This window comes from Centropristis striata, chromosome 5, assembly GCF_030273125.1.
Source record: "Centropristis striata isolate RG_2023a ecotype Rhode Island chromosome 5, C.striata_1.0, whole genome shotgun sequence".
Classification (NCBI taxonomy): Eukaryota; Metazoa; Chordata; class Actinopteri; order Perciformes; family Serranidae; genus Centropristis; species Centropristis striata.
This window is the reverse complement of record NC_081521.1, coordinates 5,860,428-5,887,085: the sequence shown is the minus strand read 5'-3', so window position 1 is coordinate 5,887,085 and position 26,658 is coordinate 5,860,428. Positions and strand designations below refer to the sequence as shown.

The 26,658-nt window shown below is 38.6% G+C and overlaps 1 protein-coding gene across 1 annotated transcript in view; it reads left to right on the top strand.

The window, feature by feature from the left end:
* Positions 1-26,658, top strand: part of LOC131971631 (metabotropic glutamate receptor 7-like) — a 94,821-nt gene that overhangs the window by 15,093 nt on the left and 53,070 nt on the right. Inside the window, exon 2 of the mRNA XM_059333159.1 lies at positions 24,155-24,371. Within this exon, the coding sequence (XP_059189142.1) occupies positions 24,155-24,371 (217 nt within the window). The remainder of the gene's footprint in view (positions 1-24,154; positions 24,372-26,658) is intronic.

The window sequence follows — 26,658 nt, the reverse complement described above, 5'->3', positions numbered from 1 at the left end:
AGCAATGTCCACAAGCATCGTAAACAGAAACCCAAGCCCAAACTGACCATTGTCACAGCTGTAGCAGTCCCGATATGATATCTTCATAGCTCTAACGTGTTGTTAAATTTTTGAAGAGGCAGATGCATCATAGCCAACAGTACATCTTTGGCAGCCACATGCCCTAACCCTTTAAGTGACAAATACATGTATGTGTGTGTGTGAGTGTGTGTGTGTGCATGTATTGATCATTCCAGGCAGTCAGCTCTCTGGAGACAAAGGTTAACTATTAGATTTAGTGTTTGGTTAAGCCTACTTAGTTGGGGAAAGGGTTGCGGTTAGACAAGTAGTGGTTATGGTTGAGGTTGGGCTGCAGCCTCCAGGGTATGAATACATCAACGATGTCCCCCTGAGTGTCTGTGCCTGAGAGTGGCAGTAATCCTCCACTCTCACTGCTCAAGCAATTTTCCACTTCCTGTGCACAGTTGGAAAGACATCCCACCTTTTATTTGGAGAAAACATTTCACACAGAGGTTATGAATTTGAATGTGCCCTAATGAACATAACAAGAAGAAATAAATAAGCACACAACACTTTAATTCACCCACTCTGTTGGTCAAAGTGGTTTTATGTAGTTTAGTTCGACCGAAGACTTTGATTTGTTTTTCAGTCACAATCTGATGCGAATGCTAATGTTTTATCTGTCAAATGCTCTTCATGAAATACTTTCTTGTGACTGTGTCCATAGGTTTAGCATCAATAATGCTGCTGTAGTTGAATATTACTCCTCTGAACTCTGTCGTTATTTATCATTATTATCATTTATCTTACTGTGTTACTGTATGAAGCCGAGCTGCCACACCCTTTACAGCACTATACAAACAAACATTGAAAATAATGGATTAAAAACAGATGAAATGGCACTGCATGAGGATGTATTTTCTCAGAATTAAATAGATTTTATATGTGTGAACAGTATATCCCCAGTTGAGCTTTGTCAAAAACACAAAAATACCAATAGAATAGCCACTAGGGTAGGGATCTCACAAGAACTGATACTTCCATACCAAGTCGATTCTTAACCCTCTAGTCCATGAAACCACCTGCACATTACTTCTTTATGACGTGAAGACATAAAAATGAAGCAACATGGAGTCTTGCCATCAGCTTCCCTCTAAAGTTCTGGCTTGAAACTCCATGCTAGATTTTTTTGGATTATATCCGGCCAAGTAAAAGCAGAGATCATGTCAAATATGTTTAGTATAAAAATATAGAACTATAGGGGTGGTCCGTAGCGTAGTGGGTTACACAGGCGCCCCATGTATAGAGGCCTGAGCTCCCTTTGCCGCATGTCCTCCCCTCTGTCACCCCCTTTCTATCTGTCTCTCGCTTTCAATGAAGCATGTAAAATGCCAAAAAAAAAAAATATATATATAGAACTATAGATTTTCCTCATTTTACCTGTTATATGTAATATTTGCAACCTGTATTCATATTTGCAACATTTAAAATGTGTTGAAACATAATTTTCGGATCAGATTTTATGGTTTCCTTTGTTTCTTTTGGGTTCAACATTTTTATCAAGTAAGTCAAAGTTAAAAATTAATCATCAGGACATATAGGTGAGGTAACGCTGAAAAAACTGATACCAACATGGCATGGTAAAGATTTTTTAACAGATTTTTTAAAGGCCCATAATATATTATTATATATTATATTATAATAGCCCAAGATTTCAGAGGGTTAAACAATGGCCGTTCTTCAGTACTGCAGATACCGTACAGAGGGAAGCCCACACATCGTATATGCCGTAGCGCACAGAGCTCCCGGGGCTCAATCGCCAGTAAAAGTCTGCTGAAAGATGTCAGATCCACGTTTTACAGCATAGAGAGGGACCCGGCCTTTTCCTTTAACCCCATAAGAACACTAGGTTGATACCTGAATGGCAATGAACTCTGGCGGTCAGGAAGAATGATCTTATGAATTCTGGATGACCGCCAGTGTTCATTGTCATCCATGCATTATACAGTATTTGGTGTTCAGGATGAAAAAAAGGGATTTATTTTCTTGTTTTTGTTTTTTATCGTGGTATCGAATTGGGTATCAAGAATCGCAGAATTTCATCAGTACAGTTTTGGAAAGCTCTACCAATGAAAATAAGAACATGAACTGATCGGAAACTTTTGATTAAAAGGTGAAAAAGCTGACTAAAACAAGAGATAAACTGCAATCATTGACTAATGAATATGTTCTTATACACACACAGACAGAGGAACAGGTACATATAGATTCCAACATGGTCTCACAGGAATCCGTGAAATAGCCACGGATTTGCTTAACTCAAAATCTGTGGAATAGCCACAGAATCACTAAAATTTCCGTGAAACTGACACGGATTTCGCTACAATGCAAGTTATTGACATATCCCGTGACTATTCCAACATACAAAGTGATTATGTACATTCACTGAGTGAATATTTAGAAAATAAAACATATATTTCTCGCTAGAAGTGTGATCAAAATCCATTTTTATGCAGAAACTAAGTCAAAATATTGATTTTTTTCACTAAAAATGAGAAAACTGTCCGCCATGCTTTTTGTTCTGACCGCCGGGACCTTGAAAGTCACGTGACTTGGAACAAACCAATAGGAAAAAATATCCATGGAATAGCCACGGGATATGACTGTCATTAACTTGCATTGTAGCGAAATCCGTGTCAGTTTCACGGAAATTTTAGTGATTCTGTGGCTATTCCACGGATTTTGAGTTAAGCGAATCAGTGGCTATTTCACAGATTCCTGTGAGACCAGGTTCATAGATTCATACATTTATAATCATAAACACTATGGATATGCATGCAAACAAACACAGTCATAAAAGTATGCATGTGTTGCTTTTTATTGAGCAATGCACCAACTTACATATATACATATGCAACACGTGTAAAATCGTAATGTGATGTAAATATTTTAAACTTTTATGAGATCATGTCACATGTATAAGAAGGTACTGTTTATTACGTGCTTTATTTAATAGTGTACCTACATAAAATCTCCTTCATAATAAAACTGACATTTGAAATACTTGTACGAGTGAAATAGATCTGCACATTTCACACATTTTTGTTTTTGATAGTCAATGAAGCAGCAAGTTTAAAAAGTCTGTGTTTCAGATGTTCCAAGTTCGTGCATTTGTCTCATTTCAACTCATTTGACAGATTGTGTTGCGAGCAGATTTGAGATCCACATGAGTTGTTTTGGGAAAGACGCATGTTAGTGCTCTTGTTGAAAATAAAGATAAGCCTTCAGTAGCGGTGTGTGACAGTTGCATTGTATTCGACTGGGCCTGTTCCTGTTTCGGCTGGTTAACTTGTCTGAGGGTAATTGTCTGATCTGGCGTCTGTTGCGCATCTCTGATTCTGGCTCTGAAATACATGTCAGTGTGCAGCCTTCTGACACTTTGTCTCACTGCGAGTGGAAGTTATGTGAAATGTGCATGTCACAAAAACACATTTCACATAAATCTTCTGGGTCTATTAGTCGAGACACTTGCTCTGATGAATCATGATCTCAGTGAGAATGAGAGTCTGTTTACAAAGAATAGCTCTCTCTCTAAAAAACTGTGTCCAGTCCTTCCAGAGTTGGCAGGTTGTTTAGTACGGTACAGGAAAAAAAAGCTTCTTGTCCATTGTCCATTGTTCTGGCTGTGCAGCAGAGCCTGTGTGTTGCTGACAGGACTACCTGGTCAGATGCCCTCAGTGATGCACTACACCTGCAGCACAGTGCAGAGCAGAGAGCTCAGGAGTGGCCGGGTCACGACTCGACACAGGGTCATTTTCATCCGAGTGAGCCGCGGGGAAGATAGCAGACATAGAGAGACTTTAATAAGTTTTACCTGAAGGTTTTTCAATTATATAACACCTACCTTTCTTTCCATCCTACTGCTCAAGTGCCCATAACAGTAAAAGGTTGTCTGGTAGTAGCAGCAGTGGTGCATCAGAGTTTTAAGGACCATGCCTGCATGTTTATATGTTTGCCTAATGTCACATTATCATTATGAGGTAAAGCAGTTAAAGAGCTCATTGATTTGGAGCAGGGATGGGCAACTTAAATGCTGGAGGGGGCCACAATTTTTCATGGACACTACCACAGGGCCACATATAGGACCGTGCACTTAACCGGATATGATGAAACTGCAATTTTAAATATGTTTACAGTGCAGTAACTTAACATATTTCATGGTGAAATGCATGTATAACAGTATAAATAGGAATACAAAAGGTTTGAAGCAAATCAAAATGAACCACTTACTGTTCTGTCTTTTACACTTTAATTCACCCACTCTGTTGGTCAAAGTGGTTTTATGTAGTTTAGTTCGACCGAAGACTTTGATTTGTTTTTCAGTCACAATCTGATGCGAATACTAATGTTTGATCTGTCATAAGCTCTTCATGAAATACTTTCTTGCTACTGTGTTCATAGGTTTAGCATCAATAATGCTGCTATAGTTGAATATTTCTCCTCTGAACTATGTCGTTCAGTGCAAGAACAGCAGACCAACATTAATTGCAAGAAGAAATTTTGTGCATTTTTACACTACACTTTTAACATTTCATGCTCAAATGCATGTAGTTGTACTGAGGGCCACTTCAAGTCAGGGTGCGGGCCGTCTGCGGCCCCCGGGCCTCCAGTTGCCCATCCCTGATTTGAAGAGTCTGTACTGGGTTAACACATAACTATAATGTGACTTTGACAAAAATAAGTTTGTGATAAAAAGTGCACATTGTTGTAAATAAATGCTCTTTTAAACTGCAATAAATAACAGGAAATAATGAGCAGGTTTAAGTGAAACTATTTTTTTTCCAACCTGGATCCTGTTTTCCCACCTCCCTGTGTCTATGGGGATAACAAGATTTTGTAATTGGTACAGTATTGAGCTGCAGCCAGCAGCCATTAAACTGACTGCAATGTAATGCACAGTATTGGGGAAGCTACTTTGAAAGCAGAGCTTTGCAAGCTACCAATTACCAACTACAGTAAAGCTACCCTATGGAGAAATCTAGTTTGGTCAACTAAAACTACTTAGAAAAAGTAGTTGATCATATTGACAATGTACATACATCTTGAAGCTCATACTGTCTAATAACTGTATATATACACTACTGGTCAAAAGTTTTAGAACACACCAACTTGATGGTGAAAATGAAAATGATGCAGTTTAATGTCTCAGTGTACTCTGAAATGAATGCACATTTGCAACATTTAAAATTCTTTATTGAGCATGATAGTGTTTTGAAAGTAAAAAAAAGATTCAAAATCACATTTTATGTTGGACTAAATGACTAAAAAAAGGCACAAAATGACCAAAAAAAGACACAAAATGACAAAAAAGAAAACCAAAAGACACAAAATGACTAAAAAAAGACACAAAATGACCAAAAAAAGACACAAGAAGACACAAAATGACTTACAAAGACATGAAAAGAATTCAAAAATGGACAAAATAGCCCAAGACTCCATAGAGTTAAGTTGTTAACCCATTTCTTTTTCCCTGAAAAAGGCCTACTTGTATAATTCTGAAATGTACATTATCTTTCAGTTTTGGTTAACCTTACCTTTTTTATTTACCTCTGGCAGTTCACCACTTACCTTCGTACCCTTTCAAGCTGTTCATTTGACTTGAACTGCTTGAATTTCAATAAAAAACTGGAAAAATTGGGGTGTTCTAAAACTTTTGATCGGTAGTGTACATAAGTTCAGAATGTTCAGATCTTATTATTAGTACAACAGTAGAAATTTAAAAGTGACACATCGTATTTGACTACAGATTAATTTCCTTAGCACATATAATACTGTTATCCGATGCTGCCAGATTCAGAAGCATTACTGGCACTTTTGGTGATTTTCACGTTTTTACTTTATTTGTTCTTTCTTCATGTCTATTTCCCCACAAATCCCATTTAGAACTAGTAAAAAGATTTTCAGATATAAAAATATAAAAGTTATTCTTTATTCACAACCCCACTTGTTGAAAATGAGTGTTAAATGTGACCACAACTAAAAAAAATGATTAACCCGAGTACTGTTATACAAAATTAATAAGTGTGTAGTTCTCGCTGTAGGATGGATGCCATTGCCGAGGCATGCCTTCACAATGTTCAGGATGATTGAAAAAGGGTGTTTAATTACAGTAGTATCAATGCTAAAATAATTTTAATTAAAAAAAGTTTACTTTTTATGGCCTAGTTTATAGTTTCAGTAGTTTGACTCCACAAAAAATGGCAAAAAAAGTATTTTAAGTACTTAACCCTCTATGGTATGCATCATGCTGCCTGTTAGGAAAAAAATGTTTGTAGTGTTTTTTGGTCTTAAAATAGACCAAATAAACATAATCTGAAGAAATAAAAAAAAGAAAAATTGTGGAAGTTTTTGGGGTTTGTTGTCCGTAGGCAACATTGTATCATAACGGTGCACAAGTGAAAAAGTAATAATAAATAATTTCAACATCAATTATTTAATAAACGTGTAAAAGATTCAGTAGCTTCAACGGGGTACAATACATAACATTTTAAATTTAAAAACATGATAAAAGGAACTTTTTTAACTGGTTTCTTGTCCCTATGTTGCCTGTAGGAAACATGGTACCATTGAACCAACAACCCATTGAAATGAATGTCCTGAACAGTCTAAATGTATGAAACTCTCAAAAATGAAGGTTTACTTACCTATAAGAAGGAATATATTATATAAATGACTTTTTTTTTGTGATTTTTTTGTGGCGCAAAATGGCAAAGCTGTTTCCTTTGGTTAGTCAATATGGCCTCCTGGAGATCATGTGACAAATTAAAGCTTTGTTATTAGTTCCCTATGGTCTTCCATCTTTTTTTAAAGTATTGCATCACTCAAAAACATGCATTGTAGAAATGTAACAGGCCAAAAATGGGTATGTTGCCTGAGGGCAATACTGTACCATAGAGCAGTAGTTCTCAACCTTTTTGAGTCGCGACCCCCAATATAACATGTTGTCCTCGACCCCCGCTCACTGAACAGAATCTCACACGCACAGTTCAGATCACCCAAAAAAAGAAACAAAATGACCAAAAAAAGGAAACAAATTGACCAAAAAAGACTCAAAATGACCACAAAATGACCAAAAAAGACACAAAATTACCAAGAAGACACTAAATAACCAAAAAAGACACTAAATAACCAAAAAAAGACACAAAATTACCAAAAAAAGATTCAAAATGACCAAAAAAAGACACAAAATGACCCAAAAAAGACACAAAATGACCCAAAAAATACAAAAAAAAAAAGACACAAAATGACTAAAAAAAGACACAAATTGACCAGAAAATGATTTAAAAAAAAGACACAAAATGACAAAAAAAACTAAAACACATGAACACATGAGCACTTTAACACAGTGGAGACAGAGCTGACTTCCAAAATGATTTGGCGACCCCCAGAAATCATCTCACGACCCTAATTAGGGTCGGGACCCCAAGGTTGAGAATAGCTGCCATAGAGGGTTAAGTCACTACTCAAATATAAATGCAGTTGAACTACTAGCAAGCTACTGCAAAGTGTAGTAGTTCACTACACCCCAGCACTGGTAATGCAGTACACTTTGTACAGTTTGTTTTTGCAACTGACAAACTCAGACTGTTATTATAAGTGACACATTATGGAAAGGAGGCTAAAGAGAAATAAAATGTGTCTGTTTAACTTTCGCTTGATCTGGTCTGTTTTTTGACAGCAGACAAACAGTAGTTGTGCGCAATTACTCCAAAGGATTACATTGCAGCCCATTTAGTGGCTGCCAGTTGCAACGCTCTGCTCAATAATGTAACAGTGTAAAAAAAAACTGTTGTCCCTTTGAGTCACGTAGACACATAAAACATGGGAAAATTGGGTCCAGGTTGAAAAATACCAATGCTTCCTTTTAAATCCCATTAGTCAACTGTAGTTTGTAAAATTAAGCCTCAAAAGCCAGTGACGTGACTAAGCATCCACAGTGGTGGTAGCAGCTCTGTGAGGCTGTGCTTTGAACTAAAATACGAATGTCAGAATGTTAAACATGCTTGATGATGTCGCTAGATGAAAATACACGGGATTGCAAAGTGATTGGAATTCATTCTGAGGGAGGCGTAAATGTTTGGACATAATTTAATGGCGAGTCATCAACAGCTTCACTGTTACTGTTATATTTTCCCCGAATTGAAATCAATCTCAAAGTGGTATATTAGCAAGATCACCAAAATGATTAGGTTTCATTTTGGCGCACCATGAATGTTGAATGGAGTAGATTTCAAGATATTTCACACAATAAAAATGCTGAATATCATCATGATGAGTGTTTGAGTTGACTACATCAAAATTCATTAGTAGATCTCCAACAACACTCTTTGTGTAAAATTTCTAATTAAAAATAAATTAATATTTGACTCACAGATCACATGGTTTAAATATGTGTAATAATAACTGTAAAATAAGTGTAAAATCTGTCAGTACAACACATTTTTTTAAAGTAAATCATAAGCAAATTTGCAGTTATATCCTACAAATGTTTTCAATTATATTTACTGTTTGTTTAGTGATTTCTACTCATTTTTAACATAATATTTCAGTTACATTTACTCAATTTATGTGGTAATTGAGCCAATAAGTCAATTCATTCAGACATACTTGAAAATATAACTTAAATTTACTCATTACTCATGTTTTGTTTAACCGATTTGGGAGCTTTCAAATCAACTCAATAATTTTAAGTGTAAAAATGTTGCATTGATTGAATTAAGTAACATGCAGTATTAATTTTGTGAGTGCAGGAAAACCAAAGGAAAACCACAACCTACTGGCAGCGTTAGAGGAAATGTAGAATGTAAGGGGATCAACAGTAGGCTACTTCCTTTGGGCGTCATCAATGTCTGCACGAAATTTCACGGCACTCCATCTCATGTTGTAATAGTTAAGTCTGAACCAAAGTGGTGGACCAAGATTGCAATTACCATCCCTAAAGCCACGCCACTAGCATGGCTAATGAAGAACAGCTTTATATTCAGGCTCTGCACGCCTAGAGACCCACGACACAAATTGCCACCCCTGAGGCCATGTGGCTAAAAAGTGCCAAGAAAAACAATAATTTACAAAACTAACTAGGACCATATATTTGCTCTTACATTAAGAGAACTTTTCACTTTCCATGTTTTAGCCTCCAGCGTTCAGGTCATTAAAAATGCAGCAGCCAGAAATTTTACCATTAAGGGACCATACATTTTTGATATTAGTATCCGCTCATTGGCTTCAAGATTTAAAGTCAATCTTCTGTTGACATCCAGATCACAGTGAAAACATATAGCGGTGCTCTGACACTCAGCAGACCCTTTATTTCCTCATGAGTCACACTCAGCCCGAGATCCTCAGGCTGTTCTGACTGTCCCCTGTCTTGACAGAGGAGGAAAGGTGACTGTGCTTTTGCCATTAGGACCATGAGACTATGGGAGCGAGGGGACTTTAGTACCCTGAACTGTGCCTGCCAGGTCGTGGGTGTACACTTCCACCAACAACCAATGAAATGCTTCAGGTTATAGACAGTTAATGCGAGGGCCAGTTAGAGTCTGCAGATTCCAGTGAAGGAGAAAAGATTTGTATAAAGCCTTGGAGGAAGGTCTGCCTCTGCAGCTAAACAATAAAGCCCTATAGCTGACTGTGAAATGCCCTACCTTGAAGACTTTTTCTTTAAAACACGCTCAAGGTTGCCTTTCAAATCACTTTTATTATCATCTTTATACTCTGGTGTACTCAGGGTTTGCCTACTTGTAGTTTTATGCTGCTATTTTTGAGTGTTTTATCTGTTTCTGACTTCATTTCTTCATTTGTTTATCCATTTCATTTTAACTACTTTTCTTGTAACTGTGTTTTGGGTTTTTTATTGCCCTTTTATAGATTTTCTTTGTTGTTGTGACAGTTTTGTAAAGCCCTGCTCAATGAGTGTGAGTATCTTGCTTTGAATGGCAGTTTAAGCAGCTAATTCTGCCTATTTCCTGTAACATAAGAATATCAGCTCTGCAGAAATTACACTACGGCTGCGTACGCTCAGTCCACAATGCCTGGTACAAAACAGCAAGGCATTACATCCGTTTTATCTATGTAAATGTGTGTGTGAAGCTTATGTAGGAAAGTGTGTTCCTCTGCACACTCTTGTTAACATTTGCAACTTCTCTGACTCTCAGATCCATACGGGCTGACAGTGCATTTGGCGTGTGTTGTGAATGCAGGTGTCTCTGATAAAATAATATAATCTCAACCCTGGGAGAGGTTCAAGGCACCACTGCAGGCAATGCCAAGTGTGCAAATAAACGCCTATTAAAGTGTGTTCTGTTCTGAGCTGCTACATGCTGTATATCTCAAGTGTGCAGCATCAAGTAGGAGTTCAGGCACACTAACAAAAGGAAATAGGAATCTGTGATATTTTTCACAGCTGTGATCAGTTCGTAATTACATGGCCTTGCTAAAGAATCCTTTGTGAGGAGCAGACAGAGAGGAAAGATAAGATCGAGGAGGCTCACCCGCATTGTCTGCACTATTAGGGGAGAAATGGGCCTGGTGATGATGCTCTGTCGAATGTGAAGAGAGAGCCATAGAGGGAGAGATGGGGGTAGTACAGAGGGAGTCATTGGGATGCAGGTCAGAGTGTTGCAGGTGCACCGCTGACAATGAATGTGTCAGACCCTGCATGCTCCAGGTGTAGGTGGGAAAAAAACATGCACCTATGCTCGCGCTTTGGTGAATAATATGTCAGAGCCAGATTAGAACAGGACCAAGCAACGAGGCGGAGCAGAGATGTAAAGATGCTGCACACACCAACAATTCCCAAAACACTAACGCACACATTCGTTTTCGTATGTTACTCATGAAAGCCTATTCTTGTTTTTCTCCAACCCAGGGCGTAATGGCATGCATATTTCATTATTGGTTTATTGATACTTTATATTTCTCCGAGAAAAAAATGAAGCTATCATGCAGGCTGTAAAAGAACACAGAGAAAACAAATCTGTGTCCAGTGCACTTTGCAGTTGGAAAAAAATCAATACAGCCATCTGTAATGTGAGACCCTGTGGATATAAAAGAATACATTTGATAACACTTAGTCATAAACCTGCAGGCTGTGTTTTATTCCTACCGTTAGTCGAGTTTCTGTCGCACCTGGAGAGAGCACACAGCACAGCCACGATGATCAAGGCTGTTCTGATGAACTGCATTGTTCTCTGCAGGGCCTCACTTTGTGTGAAATCAAAAGAAAGCTTTACAAAATTACTTGAAGAGGTGCAGCGTGCAAAATAATTCTCACGAGTGACGGCATAAAAGTTTGACTGTCTTGTCAGCTTGAAAGACGAGATCTTTAAGTGGAGGTAGTAGGCTCCATTTGTGACATGCGTTCACTGCACCTTTACACCGTACTACATAGATGATGAGCCTCTAGTCGCTACAGACTCTTCTCCGATGAGGCTCTAAAAGCTATTTGGTGTTGGGAAACGATTATTTCTTTGAAACACCAATAGAGTTGAAATAGCAGTCTGTTTACCAGATGGAAAGAAAGAGGTCGGTCAGGTTCCCTTTGTGAGCTATCCACACTTTCCTCCCACGCCTCGGCTCTACTCTACTGTGTGGCTCTCCTGGTCAAATATCTGATTTGTGAGTCATACCTAGCCTCTGTACCCATGGAGAAACACGCTGGTTGTCTTAAAATACACACTGGCAGGGCAGCCATGCAAGAGCTCAGGCCCGGCACAGAGCACTGGAGCTGCCCAGGGGACTGGCATGGTGCGAGCAGGAGAGACGGAGGGTGAGGGAATCGACTGGGAAAAGGGGAAGTGGGCGGAAAGAAGGAGACGGTGGAAGGTCGCGTTAGATAAAGGATTATGAAAGCCTAACTTTCTGTCATGTAACACGAAGTCTAGTTCAGCGGTGTGGGCAACTCTGAAAAAGGTGGTGTTTGTGAGTCCTGTAGCAAAAATCTGCTGCAAAGCACAGTAAACACCCAGACTGGTTAAACACTATTCAGGTAAGGTCCTTGTAGAACAACTGGCTGGAAAATGGAGGAGAGATGTAGTAGGAGTGTGATGTGACGCTGGCCTTGGTGAGAAACATGGAGGAAAGAAAGAGAAAAGAGAATTCTTTCTCGTACAGAACACATCTTTTAACTAGGGCTGTATTGAAAACCCTTTTTTACATTCAAAGCTTCTATTGAGGTTCTTGAATGAAGCTTTTAATTTGTGTTGTCATCATCCAAAAATGAAAAATAAAAAATCTTCATTTTGGATAAAAGTGATTCATTCTAAATAGATGTTTTTGTGGTTATATGAATATGATGAATTATAACATTATTATACTATGTTTTTTTCCAATTAATTTCTGAATTTTGGACTTCACAACACCTTGGCATCTTTGAAAATGTTTTAAACACACGAGTCAGAAGCAATCTGAAGGAGCCACCACTGGAATATATTATTGCATATGATTCAATACTAATAATATTAATGCAGCCTGCAACTGTGCAGACATACTGGGCTTAAACAGAATTCATAGACATGGAAAAAAAACGAAGTACGCTGCATTTCAATGTTAATTTAGAATTAAAATGTCAATATTTTAAATGAAACTTAGAAGTTTCGAGCTAAGGAGTGGGGAATATATATAATGCAATTTCTTTTCCTGCTATAAAAAAAAACAGTTTGACTGACACACAAAATTGATAATAAACACTGTTATTATGTACATAGTCACTGCTGAATGCCCCTTTTCTGCCAAGTACTTACTGTAATTTGAAATGTATCGACTAAATAAATTGCATTGCCAGCAGGGGACATTTCCACCTCAACAATAAGATCAGGTGCATTTGTCACCCACCCCCTCGCCAATAAAAGTGAATTGAGCAGAGGAGGACTTTTATTTTGAAGGACCGCAAGTACATGACTAGAAATAGAGTGTTTGATGCGGAAAATGTCCTGGGGGAGGACCCTCCAAACACCCCAAAATAATCAGCCTCATCAGCACAGCCATTGGCTGATGCCGATTATCTCAAAATGGCATGAATGAACGAGGCTAATTAATGCCATTACTTACATTATGCTACTATTTTCAACCATCATTTTGGTTTTCTGGCCCTCTGCTTCATTATTTATGATCACTCTCATTGCTCTCATCAGTATCCTTTTATTCAGCCAGAAGCTATTTTCAAAAATCTATAAAATCCCACTGTATAATACCATTAACATTGGGCATACTTTGCTGTGTCTGCTGGATGCGTGAACAGGAAGCTGTTGGCTAACATGTTCACACCAAATCAACTTTATAAAGCGGTATGTCAATGTGTTTACAGGTCGTTGTGCTGCTGCCATGTTCCCAAAAAACGATAAATGCCGTTTTAATCATTTATTCATAATGCTTTAGTTGCCACATGCAGATATTTTTGGGAAAATCGCTGACAATGAACTTCCTGCTGATATGATTTTGCATTGCCGGCGGCATTACATTTCCGACAAAACATATTAAAGCGATTAATTCAAATAAGGTGTACCTGAGCTAATAGGAGCCAGGTTTTAGATTAAAATTCTAGAGAAAATGGGGAGAAAAGGAGACTAACAGCGGGGAGGGGAAATTTTGGTGGCATGTGAGCAAATGACTGAGGGCAGATTGTCTCGGCTTGGGGCGAAACTGGCAGCCCGAGGACCTCTCTGGGCAGGAAGTGTCTGCTGATCATCTGTGTGGGCGTGTCTGCGTGCAGACAGATGACAGGGAGGGAGAGACGCACAGGGAGATGAGACTCACTTGTCTCCTTCTCTCTGATGGGGCTGAAACACACAGAAGGGCGGAGAACAGTGGAGCGAGGCTGAAAGTCACAGGTTGTGTGAGGGCAGAATGATGAAACGCAGCCTTCACAAAAGGAGAGTTTGAGTGAGAGACACAGATGGGCAGGAAGAGAGGGGGAGAGAGTGACAGAGAGAGGGAGGGAAAGCTGTCGGTTTCCCCGCCCTTCCTCCCTCCCTGCCTCCTCGGCTGTGTTGGCAGTGCCATGCTCTGGTGAAGAGAGATTACCAAAGCCCAGCCCGAGGTTACATGTATGGACACAGTCATTACCTCTGCCCTGCTAACAAATGGCACTGCCGTCTGGATACAAACCAACGGCTGTCTGATCCCCTCCCATGTCACAGACTTGCTAAGCTTTGATTTAGCAGGAAAGATGTAAAACTTGATAACTGCTCAATATCTTTATAGGCCTGTTTATCGTACTGTATTATTTTGTTTATAGGATATCGACCGTTGCTGTTTTACAGCACCGGGCAGTGGAGCCAGGAATAAATCTTCTGTCTAGGGGTTTTTTTTTGTGTGTCTGTGAGCAAATATTTATTCCATCATGTGTGTAGTTTTTAAATTGCTTTCAAAATGGCTCTTTGGCCAGTCCATATAGGATCCTACTTACAGTGTGTGAGAGCATGTCATTGTGCTGGTGTCACAAGAACAATCTGTGCGTTGGCATCCGGCCACAGGCAGCATGGGGTTAGAGCCGGGTCTGTCAGAACCCGCTGTCATTTCCGCCATCACCGTGGAGATTGTTGCAAACAGCCGAGTGGAGCTGACTGATGTCAAGATATACTTAGAAGCTAATCATGCAGCAAATAGAGGCGCAGGGATTCCTGCAACAGAAACTGCCTGGCCGCACTCGGCCCAGTTAAAGCCATTCATGGGAAACATTTCAGGTCTGCCACTCACACTTGGTTAGCAGCTATGTTTCTGAGTGTTGCTCTCAGATTAATGGATACCAAACCCTGCCTGGACAACGCTCTAGTTCTCTGTGCCTAATTTTTGACACTGATGGAGTCCACTCATTGCTGCCTTTTGTAAGGGGATCTCTCTGTGTGAAAGATGGCCTTTGTTTTTTGTCGATGTTTTTGTTTAAGAACCCATGGACTGTCATACCCCTCTGTTTTCTGTGGAGACAGCCTGTCTTTTCATATCTGCAGATTTCCCTCCTCTCAGATGGCAAGGATAGATGGTTGCCATTACCCCAACTGAGAGTCGTGTTGTGCCATATGCTGCCTATTTTTCTTCAAATAACATTTCTTCCTGCATGGAGCATATGAGAGCAGCCCAACTAGCTGCAAGTATTGCTCTCATCACCTTCGCATTAGCAGAGCAGGACGATTAAAGCACAAACATTACAGTCTCTCACCTTTTCTCCAGAGCTGCCCGTGGTGCTTGTGGGCCGCCGTATGTGAAAATGCAACGGAAAGGCCAAGGCACTCTAATTAACTTCACCTGGCATTCCCACTTACTGTGAACGTGTCTAACCTTTACACAACCTCGCTTAGTCACCTCCCTTCTTAAACACCCAGGTTGAAATTCTCATTTAATGTCAGTAAGCAGATTACCACCCTCCCCCCACATACCACCTCCCGCCTTCTTTTTTTCTTAACCTTCTTTAGACTTCAGCAACAGATTTTTTATTCAGGGCGGCTGCAGCACTTTGTGGTGGTAAATCAATAAAACAGTGTCCCCCATAACAGACCTCTGTGTTTTCCTTCCATCGATCCTGTCAGCCCAGATACATTCAAGAGCAAGCCAGGCGATTACCCTCAGCAATCCTAACTTTGATGTATACAGCGGATGACAGGTGCCAGACATCAGCTTTGGGTAATTGTGATACTGAAAGGAGGCATCGTTAATCATTCTCTCTTGGCCTGGACTCAGTTGCACATGATCGGTTCGCGGTTATTGGAGTGGTTGTCGATGCTCAACACTTGCAGGCATCGGCGTCACCTTTTCACCTTGCTGCCACTGAAGCACTGACCATGATGCCATGTGTGACACCATATTTCATGTCTCAGAGAATTAAAGGGGACATGTTACACTTTGTCAAGATTTTAAGGTTTCTATTATTGGTAACACTTTAGATTAGGGAACACATATTCAACATTAATTAGTTGCTTATTATCATGCAAATAAGTAACATATTGGCTCTTATTTACTTACTATTAAGTAGTTATTAATGCCTTATTCTGCATGGCCTTATTATACAACCAGTAAGCCATTAAATAAGAGTTTTCCCTCAATAACCTCAGAATTATTGCTTATTAGTAGTAGGCTAAGTAAGGAATTTGTTGTGTATGAGTTATGATCTTATTATGCTTTACTTTGTATGGACTTTATAATCTCTACATAGCAGTGAACAAAACCATCGAAACGGCAAATAGCCCCCTTCTGCAGACCTTTGACATGACTGGTGGCTCCTTTGACATTGCATTTGACATTACAATCTACCAATCCTCATCCAAAAGGAGCCACCAGTCACGTCAAAGGTCTGATATGTAGAGACTTATAAAGTCCATACAAAGTAAAGCATATTAAGATCATAACTCATATACAACAATGTCCTTACTTACTACTAATAAGCAATAATTCTGAGGTTATTGAGGGAAAACTCTTAGTTAATGGCTTACTGTTTGTATAATAAGGCCATGCAGAATAAGGCATTAATAACTACTTAATAATGACTAATTCAGAGCCAATATGTTACTCATTCGCATGCTAATAAGCAACTAATTCATGTTGAATATGTGTTCTCTAATCTTAAGTGTTACCCTATTATTTATATACCCATACCTGTATTCACACACTGCAACTCTCTGTTTTAATGCTTTAAACCCCCTCCTGAAAAACTGTTTTTTTATGATTTCTTACAAAAACTATGGGTGATATGATTCATTTGATAGCTGAAACATGATACTAATAACCACTGTTTTCAGCACATTACAGACACATGATGATGGCGGCTGGTCTGGTCCATGTGGTACCTTACGTGCCTTATAACATTGAGTTGCTTCAGTGGATAAAATGCAGGGAGACAGCTCTAATTCCAGTGCATTACTTTCTGTATGAATAACTATAAACTGTTTATGAGAACTGCCTGTTCAAGGCCATTCACATCTGCATCCCTGCACTGTCAATACAGCCGGTTTGTGTAAGACTTAGGTGCACATATTTGGCATAGAGTTTTTGTGTCCTTCCCCAAAATAATTTTCTGTTTTTCAATTAAAAATATGCAATGTCACATCATTTTGGACCATTATTATAGCCGTACTATATCTGTGTGCAAAGATTTGGAAAAGCTAGAGCAGATAATAAACATCAAAAAGCTAAAAAGAGAAAATGTGCCAAAGAGTGGGAACCAACTACAACTATTTGATGGTTGGGAGAAAAATCCTTTAGCTCGTTTTGATGCTCTCCACATTGATTTTACATTGATTCGGCTTAGGTGGGGCCCAGAACAGCCTGGTGCTGTGCTAAGCCTTATAATGTTAAGGAAAACCCTGAGTTTTCACAATGTTATGTAAGTCCTGACAGCTTGTTAAAAAGCAATGTTTCTAAATACGGTCTGCATTTCCCTGTGGATTGAACATTTTGTACTTTTACAGAATTCATATAGGACCTAGACCTGGAAATCTCACTTTTACAATATCGGGCCTTTGAAGTGTCTTAATAAATTAAGGAGAATTGCTATCAGTATGCAGCGGAACAGTGAAACAGATAAACGCCTAATATAGAAGAAAGATTAAAAGAAAATAATTCTTTTCTCAATCAGAGATAATCACTTACAAAAAATGATTCTAAAATGTTGATAAAATATCCATTCGTCTCGCCTTATTATCTCTGCGTTATGAAAGAATTTAAATCTGCTGCAATTTGTTGCAACAAGAGCTTATTTGGTTGAAACCATTCTGGGAATCAATCATGCAACTGTGAAGTGGCAAACTAAACTTTGTTGCTCGTAATTTACTGAGAAAGACATAATGAAGTTCAGAAGGTTTCACTTGAATTCACTTAATTCGTGAAGAAGGTTAACTTACTATCAGGCTTTGCACTTGATTTGTAGCCCATTATCTACGACAGAGAAAATACAAAGGTGTTAGATTCTAATCAGTATTAGTTAGTCAGCATCTCCTTGTATCGTAATTCCTGCAGGTTTAATCCTCACACCTCAGCATTTACTCAATCAAGGTTTAGCACTTTTGTTACCTGGAGGTCAATGTGGTAATTAAAAAAAGCACGTTCTGAAAACACAGAGGTTTTCAGATTCCTGGGGAATAAGGAGTTGAGAAATTGTATCAACAGGGTACAAGCCTGGGACAAAGTAAAAAGACATTGCCATCTTAAATGGTTCCCTGCAGCAAAAAGCTCCAGAGAGACAAATGTTCAAGCAGCTTTCTGTCCCAGCTGAGGCGAAGATGGGACGTGATTCAACAAACCTATAACACCTTTTGACTGCATAGTATTACTACAGCAGCTCTGTTAAAATACATCCACTATCAAATGTTTCAAATAGATGCTTCAATTTTTTGGAAAGAAGAGTCTTTTTAAATGCAAATCACCACTGCTGTTGCTTTTCCATTACTTTGCTGCGCTCCCTCTTTGACCCACTACACTCAATTTAGGCAGCCCCGGAGTGATTTAACGTGTGGCATCGCAGCAGCATTCCCACCTGTGAGTTTGTTTAATTGCATCACTGATTTTGTGTTTGCTGCTTTTGTAGTTCGGCACATATCTTTTTTTTTTCGTTTTCTTTTTGGTGACTCGAAGCATATTGAGTCATCTTGAGCTTGACTCCTCAATTTGTCAGCTTTGTGCGGTTGACCCCTTTTGAGTTGTGGGTCAAAGCTATAACTCACACTCTGTGAGTTGAAGCTATCCCATCAGCGAGCTGCTGTGTCCTCATTCCTGTGTTTCCCCAGTGTCCGGCTCCTTTTGATCACTCTAACAGAAATGGATGGCATTCATACAGTGCTTAGATTAGACTGTGTGATGAGGTACTGCACTGGGTTCAAGAACAAGTGATGCATGACCCCGCTTGTGCACCCACCTGTCTAACAGGGAGGTAGCCAGGTTGATCCCCGACATGCCACCAGGTGTGATTGTCTTTTCAAAACCTCCAGCACAGTTACTGATTAGATGTTTAGTTTTTTATCTGGCTGCACTGTGAACATCCTTGTACTGGATCCATTTATCAGCTGATTTACTTTGTACAAGGTTTTTCATGGTGAATGCAGTCAGATGGATAGAGCCTCTATCTAATGTTGCTTTTATGAGACTTTTAGATTGTATCAAACGACATTAAAAGTGTATTCAGACTGAAAGAAATACTGTACCTCTTGGCTTTCAATTGAATTGTACCACTGCACCATTTGTGCCTCCATAACTCCAGAATGCTAACATGCTGATGCTGTCGTGGAATTAATTTGAAGATGTATTAATATATCAGACATATAGCAGTTTAAAAATGCATCAAATATGATTTGACAAACACACAGAATTTGACCAACCGTTTGAGTCCCTTTAACTCCTGCTTGATTGAGATATGATCAACTCTGATTTAGGAAATCCCACTGCACCATTTGGAACGATAACAGGAAAGCATGAGACCTTACGCACGAACATTAGGTATATAGTGACAGAAATAGAAAACTACACAGTTGCTGTTCGGACCAGGGATCTGTTTGTGTATCTTGAATTTTGTATCTGTTTTGTGATACTTGTCATTAAATCCCGCACAGGGCTTTTCTTTCTAAGAAACTCTTGTCGTCTATTAAGATTTTCCACTACAATGCAAAGCAGGTAAAATGTTTCTAACGATCACCATCTTAGCATGCTAACCTTTGGTGATTAGCAATAAACGCAAACTAAGTGTTTAGTGGTGAAGACAGGAAAAATTTGCCTCTTTTTAGGCCCTCAAAAAAATAATACTGCATATTACTTAATTCAATCAGTGCAACATTTTTACACTTAAAATTATTGAGTTGATTTGAAAGCTGTCAAATCGGTTAAACAAAACATGAGTAATGAGTAAATTTAAGTCATATTTTCAAGTACGTCTGAATGAATTGACTTGGCTCAATTACCACATAAATTGAGTAAATGTCACTGAAATATTATGTTAAGCATATGGAAAACTGAGTAGAAATCGCTAAACAAACTGAGAAAATAATATTGAAAACATTTGTAGGATATAATTGCAAATTTGCTCATGATTTACTTTAAAAATGTGTTGTACCGACTGGTTTTACAGTTATTGTACACTTATTATTACGAATATTTAAACCATGTAATCTGTGAGTCAAACATTAATTTATTTTGAAGAAGTAAACTTAATTTATATATGGATATTTTGCACAAAGATTCCTGTTGGAGTTCTACTAATGAATGTTGATGTAGTCAACTCAAGCACTCATCATGATGATTCAGCATTTTTATTTAGTATGCATACCTTTATATTACTGTCACATTTACAGGCTCCTTGAATCATTTCTTAGAGTGTGTTTGCAATCAGTGATGAAGAAATAAATTAAGATTAATATGGAAACAGATAGTTTGCCAACAAAAAACTTAACTCAAAGTCCATTTACTAATTCCATGTAAATCAAAGCACTTGATAGATTTGATGAAGAAATAAACTAGTCTACTCAGTAGCCTTTCTTCTCCCGCTGTCGTCCTCAGCAGATGGAGTTTGCTCAGTCATCATGTGACCCAGGTGTGGAAACTTCAGTCAAATTTTATTCCTTGTCTTTGTTCTCAGACTTGAAAGCTGAGAAAGATGGTGAGATGCAATTGAAAGCTGAATCCTTCAGTTTAATATTCTGTAATGTGGTGAAGACAGATCGAGTTCTCACCAGGAGGGAAGTGTAACAGAGTGAGGCTGTGCTGCTAGTTCATAAAAACTGCTGCAAAGACATTTCTGCACTAAGTCTTCATTGATATGTTAAGAGAAGAAAGTGACAGCGCAGCATGTTGCCCAGGTAACAGATCCAATATAGGCTCTGTAAAATATTGCATTACATAATGTTAGTATATTCTTAGATGATATGAAATATGTATCACTCGTTTTCTTGTGCAAGCCATCATCTGCCTGTGGAAGGGGCAGAAGAAGAGTTGTGAGATGTGCAGAGCACGCTTGTGTTTTAATTTAGACTTTCAATTCATTAATTAATGGGATAAATATTGTTGTCTATATGGGTGAAACGCATGTAAAAATATTTTACTGTAAATGACAACTTGTGTAAAACATAACATATTGCTCATGTCTGGTTATGTTTTAACCCTTTGTGATTGGATCATTTCAACAAGATCTCCAACCTAAACGACACAATCATTTTTTTGTCAATGCCACCTATAATGACCCATATGAGATTTTTTGTTGTTCAGAGCAGAGCGTCCTAAAATAGTGCATATGTCAATATACTTACTGTACAGTTCACAGATGCAGTTTTGTTGAATTTAAGCTACAAAACCACTTCTCTAGGTTGAGGGCAAAAAATGTCCTTGTAAGGTGTTATAAAACATTTAAACTGTAAAAATTTAAACGGAATTCATGTAGTTACAGGTAGGGCTGGGCGATATGGACCAAAAGTCATATCCTGATATATTTAGGCTGGATATCGATATACAATATATATCACGATATTTTGATCACAAAGTGAGAGCAAATGTTGAGTCAAAGTCAAATATGACATGTCACGAGTAGTTTTATTAAAACCGCTTATTTAAGTAAAATATAAATACTGAAGAAATCAAAGCTCTATAAAGAGCACTTTTAAATAAAAAAAATATTTAAAAAAATAGCCTATGAAATTAAAAAGGCCAATCTTTTTCCAAAATAAATATATTTAGATGAGAAAAGAATAACAAACATTACAAAATAACTAAATATGACAAACCCTAGTAAGGGCAGCATTTATATATAAAGAAAGAAAAAAAATTGAACTATATCGATATATGCGATATGGTCTAATTCCATATCACTTTTAACAATATATCGATATATCTTTTATATCGATTTATCGCCCAGCCCTAGTTACAGGGACAAACTTCTGTGATGCTTCAATCACATTGTATACTTTTGTTTTTGGATGGGAACTGAACCAAGTTCTCCTGGGTTAAAGTCCTGGGTCTGTTTGACCCATCCACATGCCCTGCGTGCAACTTCCTTGTTTTATACTACGCATCACCGTCATTCATAATGACTACAGCCACTACAGGAGGGACAGGCTAAGGCCCCGTTTACACAAGGATGCTTGCGGGTAAAAACGACAAAATATTTTATTGGAAGTGCCTTTTATTTAGACGGTGACGGCGTTTTTGGGGCTTAAAAATGCAAAAATCTGAAACCACCATCCAAAGAGGAAAGCTTTAATACGCTCCGCCGTAGCGTGTCCGTCTACACTGCCAAGACGCAAAAACTCTGCTCACATCACGTACATGTTTACGTCACATACACTACTGGTCAAAAGTTTTAGAACACACCAACTTTTCCAGAATTTAATTGAAAATGATGCAGTTTAATGTCTCAGTGTACTCTGAAATTAATGCACATTTGCAACATTTAAAATTCTTTATTGAGCATGATAGTGTTTTGAAAGTAAAAAAAGATTCAAAATCACATTTTATGTTGAACTAAAGGACTTAAAAAAAGACACAAAATGACCAAAAAAAGACACAAAATGACTAAAAAAAGACACAAAATGACTTACAAAGACATGAAAAGAATTTAAAAATGGACAAAATAGCCCAAGCCTCCATAGAGTTAAGTTGTTAACCCACTTCTTGTTCCCTGAAAAAAGCCTACTTGTATAATTCTGAAATGTACATTACCTTTCAGTTTTGGTTAACCTTACCTTTTTTTTATTTACCTCTGGTAGTTCACCACTTACCTTTGTACCCTTTCAAGCTGTTCATTTGACTTGAACTGCTTGAATTTCAATAAAAATCTGGAAAAATTGGGGTGTTCTTAAACTTTTGACCGGTAGCGTACATGCTCCAGTACAGGGAAATAAACAAACGTGGGATTATTTCTATCCGTCGGACCTTCAAGCTGCTCTGGCAGCTCTAATAAACTTACAGGAGTCTTTCCAAGAAATGAACAGGATATGTACAGATAGTATTACTGAACAGAGAAGGATCTGTAATTACCTCTATCACATTTTGGATGCACCAATTGGTCGGAGGCGAGCCAGACGGCTGGAGTAGCTGATGAAAATGTGTAGCGTAAAAACTTCTGCATGCCCAAAGATGCTCTTATCGCTTTAAGTGATGCCGCCTGGCATATATACCCAATCCAATTCCACACACTTTTGCGTCACCATATCCACGCTGATTTCCTCCTGAAAAAGCGGAATAAAAAGTGAAGACGCGACGCCACTTTTGCGTCTTCTGTTCAGACCGTCATCATTTAAACGTAGTCTAAAACATGGGTTGAATTTTGCTGCCTGTACAAATGACCTATGGGGTGTTTTTGTGGGGAGAGCAGTATTGATAATTTAATAAATGATTGCTTTGCATGCAAAAAATATTGCATTTTCTGCAAAATACAATATTCCCAATTCCTAATGCCTGTTTACATGCAGCCATGTATACTCCAATTAACATCAAATGTTTTTTTTATCATGTCAAAAAAATTACCAAGTGAAACTGCTGGAGCCTTGTGCCATCTTGCTTCTTTTCAAAGTTTTCCACTGGACTTGTTCGACCGTGCAAACACAGACTTCCTTTATCATTTCTTCAACCACCTCCTTGAAAAGGTCGACACTGTGGTATTTGCACATATCCAAGTTTTTCAAAGAAGTCGTGTGGGCTTTTTTTTTTATTTTTTAGGCATGCATCTCTACCGCAGCCTTGCAAAGTGTTGGCTAGTTGGTTTGTGTGAAACGCACAGAGCTGACTGTGAACAGGCAGGTATTATGTGTCTGCAGTAACAACCCCAGATGAGATCCATATTTCGAATATGCTGTAAATGTCTAAGAATGCTCCAAATACTCAAATAATAACTGTACATCCCACCTGTCAGAAAATGCTGAAAGGTAAACGGTACCCTTCATGCCATGGACACTATTCTTTGTTTTCATTGTGAACAACTGAATTGATGGCATATTGACCGTAAATTCAAGGCTGGCAGACAGTAAATGCACCTTTATAGTAAATAGTGTGTGATTTTGCACACAGTCATTCAAAACATGTGATTTCTTAGACCAGTCACCATAGCAACCAGCCAGGATGCTGCACCAGAATAGCACCAACACAAGAATAAACGTTTCCCTTTCCCTCCCCAACCCCACTTGTTCTCCTCAAGATCCCGCAGATCAGCTATGCGTCAACAGCCCCGGAGTTGAGTGATGACAGACGCTATGACTTCTTCTCACGGGTGGTTCCTCCAGACTCATTCCAGGCCCAGGCCATGGTGGACATTATCCGAGCCCTGGGCTGGTCTTACGTCTCCACCATCGCCTCAGAAGGCAGCTATGGAGAGAAGGGAGTGGAGGCCTTCACACAACTCTCCAAAGAAGCAGGTAAGGAAAGGTGTGATGGGCACTACACAGAATTATAATGATTTTTTGAAAATGTATTTCCAGGATTTAAGCATGCTCTTGCATTTTTTTTGCCAGGGTAAGATCAGTTTGCATTTCCAATTCATTGTGAAATCTGTTTTGGGTGGATGAATTATTGATCTGTTTGGCAAACTCTGCTTTAGTCCCCCAGTGAGTTGTGGAGTGTTACTGGAAATGTAGACGGAGAAACTGCTTGTAGAAAAGATGCTATATCACAATAGTGAACATGGCCTGTAGCCATGTCCCTGTCATGTATGGAACAGTCCAGATTATTTTGCTGCATGCACACTCAGAGAAGGAAGGATTTGAGAATGTCTGTCTTCTCTTTAGTCAGCAGAGAGGAGAGAGAACTGGTCATTTGGGAGCGATGAGTTTTGTTTTACACTCTGCCTTTTCTGTTTCACTCAATCTCATTTTTGTCCCTGCCAGAGAGAGTGCAGAGCTCTGAGAATGATAATGGTGGTCAGTCAGCCTTGTGGTCATTCAGTTCAAACCTCTCTGGTCCTCTGGGTGTGTGCATAGGCAGCGGAGTTTTAGATATTTACTCTTTTAAGTAGAGCTGTCAAAGTTAACGCAGTAATAACACGTTAGTGCAAATTCATTTTAATGACACTAAATGTTTTGACGCATTAATGCATATTATGTAATGACAACTTGCCCAAAGTCACATGGCAGCTAACAAGCAATGGATAAAGAAAAGGGCATTTTGAACACTGGTGGAGGAAAAATGTCTAGATACACTGACGCATAGAATCAATCTTTTATTGTGTAAATTTTTATTATGTTGGCTCACTTTTATCACTTTTTGTGGCAAAAAAAAGATTGAAGTGAGCTTATCAAACAAGATAAATCAGATGTTTCCCTTTAGGGACATAATATGCAGTTGAAAAAAAGTGTAAGCAATGTAAGTTATGGAATATTCAGCATAACATTGCATTGTGACTTCATTGTGAAGTGTGGTGATAATATCATGTTGGTGGTGGGTGATTCCTGCCAGATGAGCTGGGCAACAAGACCAAAGTAATTTGTAGTTACTGTCTATGTGAATTAAGTTACCATTAGAGTACATCTTGTGTTAATGGGGACATATTATGAAAAATTTACTTTTCTAGTGCTTGTGCATGTAAATATGAGTGTTTTTGAGTGTCTGCCAACCCACAAACCGTAAAATAGGACAACCCAGTCAGTTATCTGTGTTTTCTGCTGCCTAAATCACAAAACAAGGGACTCAACAAGTCATTCAGACTGGGCTCTCCTTCCAAATGTCAAATGCAGACTCATATAAATACACTGCCCCCAACTGAATATGTCCACCCACTGCTTGACTACATGGGAGACAGAAAACTGTCATAGTAGTAGTGGTAGTATAAATGGTAAATGAGTTGCTGCTATGACTAGAAAAGCACTATACAAGTGCAGTCCATTAACCAAAGTGCTGTTGCACTACATCACTACAGCACTCACCCATTCACACACACACGCATTCATGTACAGATGATGCAGCATCCGGAGCAATTCTGGGTTCAGTATCTTGCCCAAGTATCAAAGTACAGAAAGTAGAAGGTTGCTATGGGTTAAGCACAGGACTTTCACTCAGGAGACGGGAGTACTTGACTTTTTTCTGTTTTTCTTTCTTTCTTTATTTTTGGTTATGTTTAGAAAAAGGTCATGGTTATGGTCAATATTGACCCTTTCACAAAATCGTCCACAATAGAAAGATTTTCTGGCAGAAAGCGTTCTCCCATGCTCACCATCATTAGAGCAGATTGTAAAATATATGAAATATGATGTATTTTTTAAAAACTAAAGCATGCAAAATGTTCTACAGAAGCCCAAAATGCAGGTACAAACCTAAAAACGAGTATAATATGTCCCCTTTAAATACCATTTGCAGGCCAAGCACACAACTAATGATGCAGACAGTCCTGTTAGCCCTGAAACACCTACCTACCTTGCAGCAGGCCAATTAACATTGTGGAGGATAAGGGTTGCTGTGATATAACTACCTCCCTATCGAAGGTACACAACTTGTATGAAGACCACACCAGTAGTGGAGGTGTAGGGACGGACTCATTAGAGATTATTGGACTTCACTCACAATCACAGTTACCTCATGCTGACAGAGCATTATGTTGACCAGCAGTAAGAAAGATGTCATCTGGACATCGCCAATTCAATTCTACCTGTGAAGCCCTCCAACTGCTGTGTTGTTGGTTGATTTCCAATAATGATTCTGCAATGATTTAAG